The sequence below is a fragment of the Corvus cornix genome, chromosome 6 (assembly GCF_000738735.6).
Source record: "Corvus cornix cornix isolate S_Up_H32 chromosome 6, ASM73873v5, whole genome shotgun sequence".
Lineage (NCBI taxonomy): Eukaryota > Metazoa > Chordata > Aves > Passeriformes > Corvidae > Corvus > Corvus cornix.
In genome coordinates, this window is record NC_046336.1 from 6498408 (window position 1) to 6511142 (window position 12735).

Consider the following 12735-nt stretch of genomic DNA (forward strand, 5'->3'; position numbering starts at 1 on the left):
TTGTTTTTTCCTCATGAATGTACCTAATCACTTTCTAAATCCTGTTTCATGCAGCACCATGAGAACGATAATCTAATTTTGGTCTCTAAGAGATGTAATACAAAAACAATAGGAGGCCCAGGAAAGAATGAAATCATTTTGCCAACAGATATTACAAAAGAAGGCAATAATTCCAGTCCAGTGATGAAGAAAATTACTAAAAACCACTCATTACAAAACAACCCAGCACATCCTGCTTTGAAAAACAATCATTTAGACTACTTTGCAATTTTGAAAAAAATAAAACCCACCCCATCTGTAATTGCCTTTCCAATATTGTGATATGGATGGTTCTTTCCTTGGTGCCACAACATGAACTTTAAAGTGTGCAGCTTTGACTGGTCCTACACTGCCTGGGGTTACTGAAAACTCTCCTAAAGCCCAGTGATCCTCAGATCAGGCATGAGTGAGATGAATTGAGACAAATGTTCCCAAGGCACCACCATTCTTTGCTTAGAACAGGAGAATTGCCTCAAACACGTCCCTTCTGTGAATTTATGCTACTTGCGCTCTGTTATCAGTTAAGGAACTCTACTTATTTTGCAATCTTTGCACACTGTCATTGCTGCAATCTCCCACAAAATGTTGAAATTAATTTTGAAGTTCTACACTTAGAGATTTGCTGCCATCATGTCCTAAACTGATTTACAAATTAAGAGGATCTTCCTTGTTTAAATACAGGTAGAATATCCCTTTTAATAAGTTATTTCATAGTATTTTTTTAAAAGACCAGTATAAATATAGGCTTTTTTATTTTGCATGTCTTGTGTCCCATTTAATAAGTTCCAGCTATTCAAAGAGTAAACAACTGAGTACATTCTACACAGCTTTGTGCAACCAGGGTGAAATTGTTGAGATTACATAAACCTTTCTATTTATCTAGACTTCCAAAAAATGCAAATAAGAGCTTCCAAATGGAAGCCAAAGTAAAATATGCTCTTAAAGGCCCTTTTTAGATGGTATTAAGATGAATCTTCTTTTTCTCCTCTACCTGACGAATTTAAATACTTTTTTCTTTTATTTCAATCCTGTGTTATATAACATTTTTGCACAACCATTTTGTATTAACGTTACCACATTTGCTATTTCCCTCCATTCTCCCATTCTCATTGAAAATACTAAAACACGCCCGATTCTTGCTTCATAACGTGTTTTTTAAGATAACATAGCTCCTGTTGAAAACGTTCCCAGGGAATGAGAAAAGCGATTACTGAGCTGAACATTTCAGAGGCTCTTAAGCTGCCATCAGGTGCACAGAATGTGCCAAATTCCCTATTCTGCTTGTCTAACAGAAGAAAATACTCAATTGAGACATCTGCAACATGACTTTTTTTTTTATCCTCCTGCTGTTCCTCCTGACCCAAAAGCAAGGCTGCTATTGCCTTTTTGAATAGATTAGTCCTTATCTGAAAAGCCATTTAGTTGCAAATCCCAAACCTTTCCACTATTACCACGTATGCCTGTATTAGCCACGGTAAAGGCCCGTAACAGAGCAGTTCAAATGTTGGACTAATGACCTCTGGTATTTCTATAGAAGTGCTCTGTTAAACACTCAGGCATTTCAACTTTCAGTCACAAGACCTATAAAAAATTCATACTCTGAATCTCTAGTTTCAAACCACAGCACTACATCATTAAGAGCTTTTCAATCCTCCCACCCCACACACTTTATGAAGGGGGATGGGGAAGAGAGCTTTTATCTTCCTGGCAATAAAATTTCACATTTTCTTCTCCTCTTGTTTGCATTTTTAAGCAGTTCTGGAGGTTGGGGAAAAAAACAGCCACCAATGTGAGCATGAGCTTTCTTTTATTCTATTAAAATATAACATAATCTGAGAAGTTTTAGCTAGGTATTTAGCTAAACATAAAAAACGGTGTAAAAAACAAGCTTAATCATTTATGTAACTTTTGTCTCAATTGTGGCTGCCTTTCAGAAATCATAAAACTTCCATTTCAAGACTGAAAGAAAAGACTACCCCCGACAAAGGGAAGCACCTGGAAAAACAGTGTACAGCTGACATAGTACATTCCCCAGCAGTATATACAGCTTTGATCTGGCTTTTAAATGAGTCTGCTGGATTAGAAGAACAGGGGTTTCTTTTGGATGCATGTTTATATTTTCCAGTAAAAATATGGTTATTTTCTATGACCATTTAGTAAACCAAAATAGAATACAATGGCTCTTCTAACCTCTCAAAATGTTCAAAATTACCCTTTCTGAAGAGTCACATGTTTTTCCTGCATGGTGTTGCCCTGTCTCATGTCACATTTCTTCTTTCTATCCTCACTCACTGCTTTTAAAGCGATGCTGTAATGCGCATCCTTCCTGGTCCCCAGTTTGATGGGGTGTCACTGGCCGTGCCACATGCACGGAGTACATCTGTCACCTCCCTGAAAGGGTTATGGGCAGCCTGGGCAGTGAGATCCCTCCTCTCCTCTCCTTTCCTCTGTGATCTCATGGAAGACACCGTTTGTCCTAAAAGAAACCTCTGTCCTTGATTGTCCTACCCACAGGACAGCAGCGATCTCATGCACATCACAGGCTGAAATATCACGCAAACCTCTCAGCTTTCTTTTCTTCGTGTTCCTTTTCTCCATAGGTTTGGTTGGGCTTTTTTTACCTCATGTATTCAATGACGACTTTTAAGCACAAGTAGATAGCTGAAGGGGCCGGAAACAGATTTATATCTTATCACCGATAATAGCAGAGCTGGATAAAATGTCATCTAGGGAGGTTTTTTTTTTGGTTTTGGTTTTTTTTTTTTTTAATGTGCTAAAAGCATCTCTCATCAGCAGGAAACAAAGAGGTTTCTAGGAAGTCACACAACGCCCACGAAAACAGACTTTATCTCATCGCCGCTCTCCGGAACAATTTTACCGAAACAATCCGCACCCGCCGCCGATTTTTGAAGAGGCTCAGCGTCCTTTTTCTGCCACCGCCCCCCGCTGCTCCTCGGGCGACCAAGCGCCACCAACCCCGGTCACCTTCCCGCGGGCGGTGCCGTCCCCCGCCCGTGCCCGCAGCGCCCGAACGGCGCCGGGAGAGCGGGGCGCCCACCCCGCCTGCCCTGCCCCGGACACCCCGCCCGCACCGCGACACCGGGCACGGCCCGCCGTGCAGAGGGTCCCGGGACCGTGCCCCGGCAGCAAGTCTCGGGGATGGCCAGGGAGAGGGGTCCCCGGGAGCGTTCTCAGGGAACGGGCCGTGGGAACGGGTCTCGGGAGCGAGGATCGGGAGCGCGCCCCGGGATCGCTCTCGGGAGCGAGCGCCGCCCCTCACGGCCGCGGGTGACCCCTGCACGCGCCACCGCCCCGCCCCGCCCACGCCGCTCCCCCCGCGCGCACGCGCCCGCCGCGCCGTGACGCCACAGCGGTGCGCGGAGCCATGACGTCGATCGCCGATCCCGCCAATAGGAGCGCGCGGAGGGCGGGGGCCGGCGCCGCTGGTTGGCTGCCGCCGCCGCCCCCGCCCCGCCCCGCCCCGCGGCCGGCGGCGGGGGGGGAACCCGGATGAGGCGGCCCCTGGCGGCCGCGGCCGTTAAACGCCGGCCGGGCGCGGGCGCGACCCCCGCGATGGCGGCGGCGCGGTGAGGGCGGTGCGCCCGGGGCAGCGCGGAGGGCCGAGGATGCCGCTTCTGTACGTGATCCTGCTTTCGGCGCTGGCCGGCTGCTGCCTCACGCTCCTGCTCCAGCTCCTGCTCCTCTACAGGAAGAAGCCCGAGCCCCCCGGGGCGGACGGAGCCTACGGCGGTCTCGTCTACGCCCGCGTGGCGCCCGAACACGGCCTCAGGGAATACCTGCAGGGCGCGGAGCCGGCCGGCGGCCCGGCGTCGGCGGAGCCAGCCCCCAGCCCGGCCCCGGCCTCTGCGCCCGCCGCCGCCCCGGGCCCCGAGCCCGGCCCCAAGCAGCAGCAGCCGGAGCCCCCTCCAGACCCGTCCTCCCGCGAGGAGACGTGCCACTTCCTCAATGCCATCTTCCTCTTCCTCTTCAGGGAGCTCAGGGACACTGCCCTGGTCAGGGACTGGGTCATCAAGAAGATCAAGGTGGAGTTCGAGGAGCTGCTCCAGGCCAAGATGACAGGGAAGGTGCTGGAGGGGCTCAGCCTCAGGGAGGTCTCTCTCGGCGATGTCCTGCCTGTCTTCAAGTCCGTGAAGCTCATCCGGCCGGTGATCTGCAATGGGGAGGGCTGTCCCGAGGAGCTGGGCTTTGAGGTAGACCTGGAGTACAATGGTGGCTTCCACTTGGCCATCGACGCTGACCTGGTGTTCGGCAAGTCGGCCTACCTCTTCGTGAAGATCTCCCGGGTGATGGGGAAGCTGAAGCTGGTCTTCACGCGCCTGCCCTTCACGCACTGGTTCTTCTCTTTTATGGATGACCCCGTGATACTCTTTGAGGTGAAGTCTCAGTTTGAAGGGAGGCCCATGCCTCAGCTCACTTCCATCATAGTGAACCAGTTCAAGAAAGTAATTAAGCGCAAGCACACCTTACCCAATTATAAAATCAGGTGAGTTGTCCTGCATCCTCAGCATTACTTGGGGTGGTGTGCAGCAGAATTGCTGCTTTGCTGTTAATGGGTATTAAGCATGGTACGTTGCTTGTCTGCTGGCAGAAGCTTTCCATGAAAGGAAGGATCATTTTCCATTTATAACAGGTGGAGAAGCCATTGCACGGTGAGGTTGTGGCATGCCCTCAACTGGGTGTAACTAAGTGGCAGAATTAATGTGTATAAAAAGTTTTGGGGTCTTATTAGGTGTGTGGTAATAGGACCATGATATCCCTCTTCAGAAGAGGTAGGAGGATGTCTCCATGGAGAGTGTATGGGTTTGGGGTGTCCTCCCAAGCTTCTGCCACTGGTGAGCCACCAGGGCAAGACTTGTGGCTTATGCTTACCTATAGAGGTGAGATTATTATTACTTAATATAAGAAAGGGTAGAGTTCACTCTCTAAGGAATATTTTTGAGATCCCATGATATGGGCAGTACGCTTCTTTTCTGGTCTGCTTAATTCCTTTAGTAATTGGGGGGGAAGTCTAAAAGTTGATAAGAGAAATATTGCCACTACTGTGGTAAGTAAAACTTTGGGGGACCTTTTGTTTTATTGGGGTTTTTTTTGTTTGTTTGGTTGGTTTTTTATTATAGTATGTTTTCTTTTACAAATGCACACACTGCAGCACAGACTTCATTATATAGTGAATATAATGAAATGTGCAGTGATACCTCTGTAGCAGAAGTGGCAAGAGGCATATGTGCTTTGTTTCTGTCCTCTGATACTGATATCGAATGTCTTACCACTGTTCAGGTACTGTTTCCTTTCTGTTGTGTCTTACCACTCGTAGGATACCATGTTTCCTTTCTCTCTTGTTTGTGCTTTGTAGCTTTTGTTATGTGTTAAGTAAGGATTTCAGTTTTGTTTACCACATTCTTCTGCAATAAGCCTTTTCCCTGAAATTCGTGAGAGATGACTAACTGAAAATGCCCATTTGAATTTTGAAGTGTAATTAACCTTGTAGTGATGTAATTTTTAAAGCCTTTTCAGCTGGTTCTCCTGAAATTGAATTTATAAGAGCTCTCACGAAAGTGGATTTTTAAAATATCCAGGATTTGGATAGCCCTGTCAGGGTAATAAGTAGCTTTGTCAGGTAGTGTGGTAGTCCTTTCAAATTTTGAGGTACCAAATTGCTCTCCAGAAGAGAGTAACCCCTGGACAGCAGGGAAGCTGCTGTCAAGAGTAAGTTTGCTTCCATTCTCTTACTGTTTTGTAGAGAGTGAAGCTGTAAACTGTGGAGAAGAGCCCGAAGGAGAGGCTGTGATAGCACAGTCGTGGTGCAGAGTCAGCACTCCCAGCATACCTAGAAAGAACAAATGAACTTTGCACTCCCTAGACCAGCTTTTAGGGTTCCTGTGCAACCAGTGATGATGTGTTTCTCCCCTTCAGCAGATGTAAATGGGCATCTTCACTTTGCCTCTGAGAGATGCATGGGGACAGGAAGGTGTTTTCATTATTTAGTTGGAGGTAGTAAGTTTTCCATGTGTTTCTCAAACTTTCTGCCACCAGAAAGAATGAATGAGGCATGTGTGAGGGACTGGAAGGGCAAATAAGGCAAATAAGGAAAGATGCAGAGTGCAGAGCCTGAGACAGAAATGAGAAGTGTGAAGATAGAAGGTAACTGACACTAAGAATAATACATGAAGCATAAAGAATTACAAAATGAAGAAGAATTAACTTTTAACATAAAGTGTTCTCTCTAGTTAAAGGAGTTGGGAATTTATGAGTGTTTCAGAGTAAAATGCAGTATCATAGCTGATTTCCACACTACATAGTGGCTGGTAGCCTAGTGTGTTCAGTGAAACAGTGTCCAACTCTGATATGGTGCTTTTGACCTTTACATTTTATGCCATGTACTGAACATATCATTTCAACCCCCTGTGTTGTGAAGGGGGCATTAAGGCAGGACACTAAGCTCATTGCACATGAATGGAATTGTCCTAAGAAAGGAAGACAGGGTCATTGGTGTCCCAGGTGTGTCCATAACATGGCCTTTAAAGCTTCAGGTGGGAGCTTTTAACTGTCCACAGTAGGCCAAGGTTTTGTGGAATACAGACTAAAAGTACAAATTCTTCACCAGCATGTCCCAGATGAGTTTAGGCAGGTGAATGCCCAAACTTGATAACAACTGAATAGTAACAATATACTCTTAGGTGGTGGCAGAGCTGAGAGTTCAGGTGTTACTGAGAACTGGTTTGGAAAACCAAGTCCCTTGCTGATAAGACGCAAAACTTGGGGCTTTAAACAGAGTTGTAAGATTACATTGGATTTGGGGTTATGGTATGCTAATGTATTTCTTAGCAAAGAATAGATACGAAAAAGTCAGGAGTTTCTCAACTGCTTAATAACTTGTTACCTTACTTAAAGCTTAAAAGTTTCTCAACTACACGGAACGTGATCATTCTCTCCTAATTTTTTCCTATTGCTTATATGCCTTTAAGTACATAGTCAGTATTTGCTTCCATGTGTAGTTCAAAACCTTTTTGGTGTGTCCCTACTCTTGCTCAAGTAACTTTGTAAATAAATCTTTGAATAGCAGTGATTACAACGTTGTAAACAAAAGCACTTGGAGTGTGAGGAGTTCTCTCTTCATCTGGTTAAAAGGGGCGCTTTGCTGCTCTGTTGGCTTCCACACTGAAGCCCACAGAAGAGTTTTATCTTGTTTCAAGGTGTTAATTAGCATATAAAAATATGCCATTTTCTTTGGCTTTTGTATTAGGCCACTTCTCGAGGTTATTACTGGGTAGTGGATGGCAGATGAAGAGAACTTTTGCCAGTAGTTGATTTTGAACATCGTGTAGCTAAGTTTGAGTTACAGATCCTGGCCTCCTCTGTTATTCAGTTATAAAATACTGTATTAGAAAAATGTGTCTTCATATGTGTAGTGTCTGTTGCTACAGCCAAATTACTACAGTACTTTGTATTCTTTCCAGTTAGGTACAAAGTTTATGCAGCAGAGCACTGATGAGTAAGATCATATTTTGTATCGTCCATTTCTAGGACTGACTTTGTGTGATCTGCATAACTGTACCTTGAAAGTAGGAAAAGGCATCTTGCATTCCTGCTGTGCTCCTTAAGAGTCTCTAGGGAAAGGCACTGTAGCCTAGTTAGTGCATTTAAAGTTTGTCTAGAATTTTATGCACTTTTTTCCTCCATAAAAGCAATTGTCTACTAATTGAAAAAGAAGGGATGCACTTTATGTCTAAACAAATAAGTAGCAATTTGTGTTTTACTCTTATAGCATGTAATCGCTTTTCTCTGTCTCTTTAATAAATGTGTTTGTGTCTGGCAAAACACCCTGTTTTGTAGCTGCTCTACCATTGAATGGAATTGCTATCTTGTATAGTAGAATTTGAGTAAATGGATGTAAGGCTGATGGTAAAATCCAGTGAATGGTAGGCTGGGTTTTTCTTTTTTTTTTGTCATCGTTGATAAAGGATTTATGCAATTGATAATAGCAATAGTTATATTTTATAGTTAATGTGAATGTATTTGTTGTTTTGTAACAGAAATGCAAACAGCTTTTCTGCAAATATTTTGGTCTGTCAGAACAGTGTCTTGTTCAGATGTGGGGAAGATCTAATACAACTTTTTTTATTCTCTGGTATACATGAGTTCTACTGCACTTTTGGGAAACAAAATAACTGTAAGTTAATATTACTTCTTTTTTACTACTAGCTGTAATGAATAATTGCAGGTATCATTTATTTGACTCTAAATGCTCCAAACTCTATTTTGACTTGACTTAACTTTTTAAATTACCCTTTTTTTTAGTGCTAAGATACATTGACCAGTGGGTAGAGTTTGAGAATGAGCATGGAAAGCCTTGATTTCCCTGTTGGTTGGTTGTGATGTGAACTGCTGGTGTTCTGCAGTGGCCACTGACCCACTGGCTGTCTTATTGTCCCCAAATCTTTCATGCTGGCACTCTCAGGAACTGTGTTCAGTCAGTCTTGCATCTGCATACCTTGACTTGACGCTGGATTTTTCACGTAGGTTTCTTTTAGTAGAGCAGGGCAGTGAATACTATCAGCAGGAAGCGGGGTTTATCTTGTGACCCGAGTTCAGCTTTTGTTTTTTCATTATACACAGTCAGTTCTTTAACGCTATAGACACTGTTCATGTTGGTTTTAACTTTATCTTGTCCTTTTAATAGTGGCTATTAAGATGGTTAACGCTAAGCTGCAGTCCCTTGCATTGCCATAGCATGTTTAGGATTTAGAGGCACAAAGTAAGGACTATTTCAGGTGTCTGTCTCCTTGCTCGATGGTGCTGTTGCAGTAGTCATGGGTTCATCTGTGTTAGTTCTCTAATGAGCTGTACCTTGCTCATTAACCTTTTATTAAGCTGCTTATGGTGACAACCTTGCTATGCGCCCCCTCACCTCAAGTTTACACTGGTTGTGTGGTGTCCAGCCTGTTCTTAATAGTTGGGTGTATTTTTGCTCTTTTGCACAGCTCCTGATCTTGCTTTTAAATTTTGGAGAGGTTTGGGTTTTGGGTTCCTTCTAGGCCATAAAAACGCAGTTTGCCATAATGAAGATACAAAGCCTGGTATGTATATGTAAAGTCCTTCTTCTGCCAGAATTTAACTTCCGAGTATTTCTTAAGCAGTGATGTAAAAAAACCTGACAGCTGCTTTTTTTTTCCTGAATGAAACATCTTGCAAGTTCGTCCGTTCAGATTCTAAGCAGAGCTGGTGTTGCCTAAGCAGTGGGTCAGTTCTGTATATTTTAGAAACACTTTGTTTCTTAGTTTGTTACATTAAAAAACTCGAATATTTTGTATTGATACTAGCCTGCTTTGATAGACTATATTTGCTTTATTTTAACACATGCTACCACAGAGGGGAATAACTTTCTTTTCTTTAGAAGTATTCTCACAAAGCATTGCTTCTACCATTTCTATATTGGGTGTTTAGATTACCTCCTCTGGTCGCTTCCAACATGAATTTTCCTTAGAACTGATCATTTGCATTATATTTAGTCATGTTAGATAGTTTTATGCTTTATTTGGAAGCTGGGACTATATTGAATTTCTCTGGGAAGAACAATTAGACTAGCCTATTTTTATTTACCATTATAGAAGGCAATTTGAGAGTTACATAGTAGTTTCCTATTTTTGGCAAAACTTAAGCCTAGAAGTCATGTAAATAGCTATTGATTTGAAATGTGTTTTACAATAGAAATTACTTCATAACGAGGAAATGGAGGTATTTGAAAAACTATAAAATTTTAAGAAGTATGTATTATTCATATGATGAGGCTATATACAGGAGTACCAGAAATAATCAGAGCTTGGACTTGTGAGCATGTCTTTGCTTCAGAGACCTTTCTCTGTAGCTGCTGCAAAGGGAGAGATTTTCTTTTTGACTGGATTTCTACTGTAATTGATATGAATGTCTCTGCTAGTTAAATCTGTAAGACACTCCTGTTTGAATTTCTCATTCCTACTGGTGCTGAAAGGAGAGAAGAGTCATTTGTTGGGTTTTTTTATTGTTTATTTTTTTTAAGGCCATGCCTATTCTAGATACAAAAATCTTCCAATGTACAAAAGCATTAAGAAAGCCCCCAGGATCTGAGTCCTTTTCTGCTCTGCAAAAATTGATGGTAAAGCAGCACTGTGATTTGCAGACTGTCCCAGAGGTACTGCCCTGAATGATGCCAGCACAGACTATTCTGCTAATGGCAAAGTGGTGATAATTTGACTCAGTAGACCTGTCTGTAGGTGGTAGTTTCATGCTTGAAAGATTATCTTAGTAGTGCATGGACAAGCAGTTTTTCTTAGTCTTACAGGAATTGGATAAATGTGTCTGTAGGCAACCTGACACACAATAAACACAATCAAACCTCAGAACAGCAAATATTTTCATTTTTTTCAAGGGTGCTACATGTGTACAATGGAGCTTTGTAGTGCAGAGCTTTTTACTGTTTTGTTTTGGGAGGCATACATAATTTCTGGAGGGTCACTAAGTACAAGTTTCTTCACATTGTATGAAATTATATGGTACAATGTATGTATGTAAATCTTATGTAGCTATCAAGTTCAAATCCGTTGGTTCTAAGGGTTTTGAAACATTTTTAGTCATCTTCCCCAGCTCCAGCACTTCATGAGTTTTCACACTGGAAGGATTTAATTCTGAAAGAATGCCAGTTTGAAACTTGTTCATTGTAAAGTCAGGTTTAATGAGTGACCAGCTACATACCAGACATTTCCCAGTATACAGGTGACATTCTTTTCAGCTTAAGAGTGAGACTTTTTCTGTGGTTAGTCAACAAATCTTACATTTTCTATTCTTACCTGCAAGGGTGAGGAACTAACACATCACTGACTTGAGATGGTTTAGTGGAAAAAATTGGGAGGTATAGTCAGGGATGGAGAAAAAATCTCAGTTGGAGGGGGAGATGGATGAAGACACAAAGGAGTAAGTGTTGGTGATTAGTATCTGCCTTTTCTTGCAGCTAGAAATCCAGTAAGCTTAATTGGTCTGACACAAAAATAGGACCTCCTTCAACTTTTCTTCCTCGCAACAATATATAAAAGACTGTGCAATAATAATGAAAAGAAAATTACCTCATTTAATCCTTTGCTGGTTTGTATTTAAAAGTTACTTGATCTTAGTCCTGCAATGAACTTTCATGTGGATAGTGAATAAAGACTGAAAAATCTGCTAAGATTTATTTAGTACTTGATGGTGTTTCCTGTTCACCAGCATTGAGACCATGTTTCTGTTCATCTGGGCTCTGATCTTGAACTGATCTGCTGCTCAGTGAAAATAAATATGGATCTTTTTATCTGTTGTCCTAATTTGTGTTGCTTTCAGTGCATATGAATAAAATATGAACTAAGCAGTAGTAGTGTTTATTTTTTGAAAGGTAACTTTTTTCAAAATATAAATCATAGGAGTTAATCACTTTACTGAACTGTAGGCACCTAAGAAATGTCTGGGTTTTGTTCTGAGCCTGCCTGCTGAAGCAGGTAGGTGTGTTCAGGCACTGGAATTGGGCTATTCTGAACCACCTTTTACAGGCTGTATTATAATTTTTAGACTCTGTGCATAGATAGCATGGTTAATGTTCCCTACCTGCCACACAGAACTGAACACTGGGTTTCCCTGAAGGAGATTACTTCAAGGAACAAAGTTACAGAATTTACCTGTAAAGATATGTAGCTAATACATCTCTCAGTAGCTCATTTGATGTAAAAATGTAGGAGTCTTTTTTGTCTAACCTATTTATATGTATTAAATGCACAAAGCAGTTAATCTTTTATTGGCAAATGACACTTGATCAGAAAGCTCTTAAAAGCAGCCTGGGTAAGGACAGTAGGTTTTAGTGGGATAGAACAGTGCAGTGCTGGTGAAGCTCAGTCTCAAGCTGCTGGATTCACTATTGGAGCTAGTCCTCTCATGTTCTGGATTTCTGTGGGAAACTGCTTATTCTGCATTCCTGCAGAGATTGCCTAAAGTCACCCAATCTGTTCCTGTGTTTACAGTTCATGTTCCTGCTTGCTTGATTTAAAACAGTTTTAACATTTAAGTATTCTTGATATTATTTTTTCTTTAGAGTATAGTCAAAGACTTTGACTCCACTTCTAGGATTAATAAGCTTTATTTTCTAAAATGAGTATGGTGAGAAATTAGCGACCCACATTAGGTTACATTAATAGATAATTTGTGTCACCCCAGTCTGCTAAAATCCCTGAATTGTGGAAGTACAAAAACCTTTGGATGATGATCTCAAACCATGCTTTCATCCAGAAAAAAGCAATAATCCAATGTGATGATGAAGACTCCTACATCACACCTGCCCAAGGCCATTAAGGTGCATCTTCTTCCCTAGGCACCCTGCCTTCTGGAAGGACTCCTACCCTTGTGCAGCCCTGGACTCTGCTGCAGGACCCAGCTGGAGCCTGGCAGAGTTTTAGACCTGTCTGTGGCCAAACACAGCTCTGCAAACTGCCAGGAGATGCTGGCCATAGCAGACAAGAAAAGAAAGAGAGGGAAAACCTTACATTTTGTGAGGTAAAAAACCCACAGAAATTGTGTTCAACCCTGAGTTGGGCTCTGGAGAGCTACTTAGTTTGGTATTTTCTTTCCCCTACAGGCTGCTCTAATTCATTTTAGCCTTAAAACTATGGGGTACAACTTACC

At 42.5% G+C, this 12735-nt stretch overlaps 1 protein-coding gene across 1 annotated transcript in view; it reads left to right on the forward strand.

The window, feature by feature from the left end:
• Nucleotides 1-3562: 3562 nt before the first annotated feature.
• PDZD8 (PDZ domain containing 8) overlaps nt 3563-12735 on the forward strand; it is a 53373-nt gene continuing 44200 nt past the window's right edge. Inside the window, exon 1 of the mRNA XM_010412920.2 lies at nt 3563-4543. Coding sequence (XP_010411222.2) covers nt 3666-4543 — 878 coding nt within the window. The 5' untranslated portion in view covers nt 3563-3665. The remainder of the gene's footprint in view (nt 4544-12735) is intronic.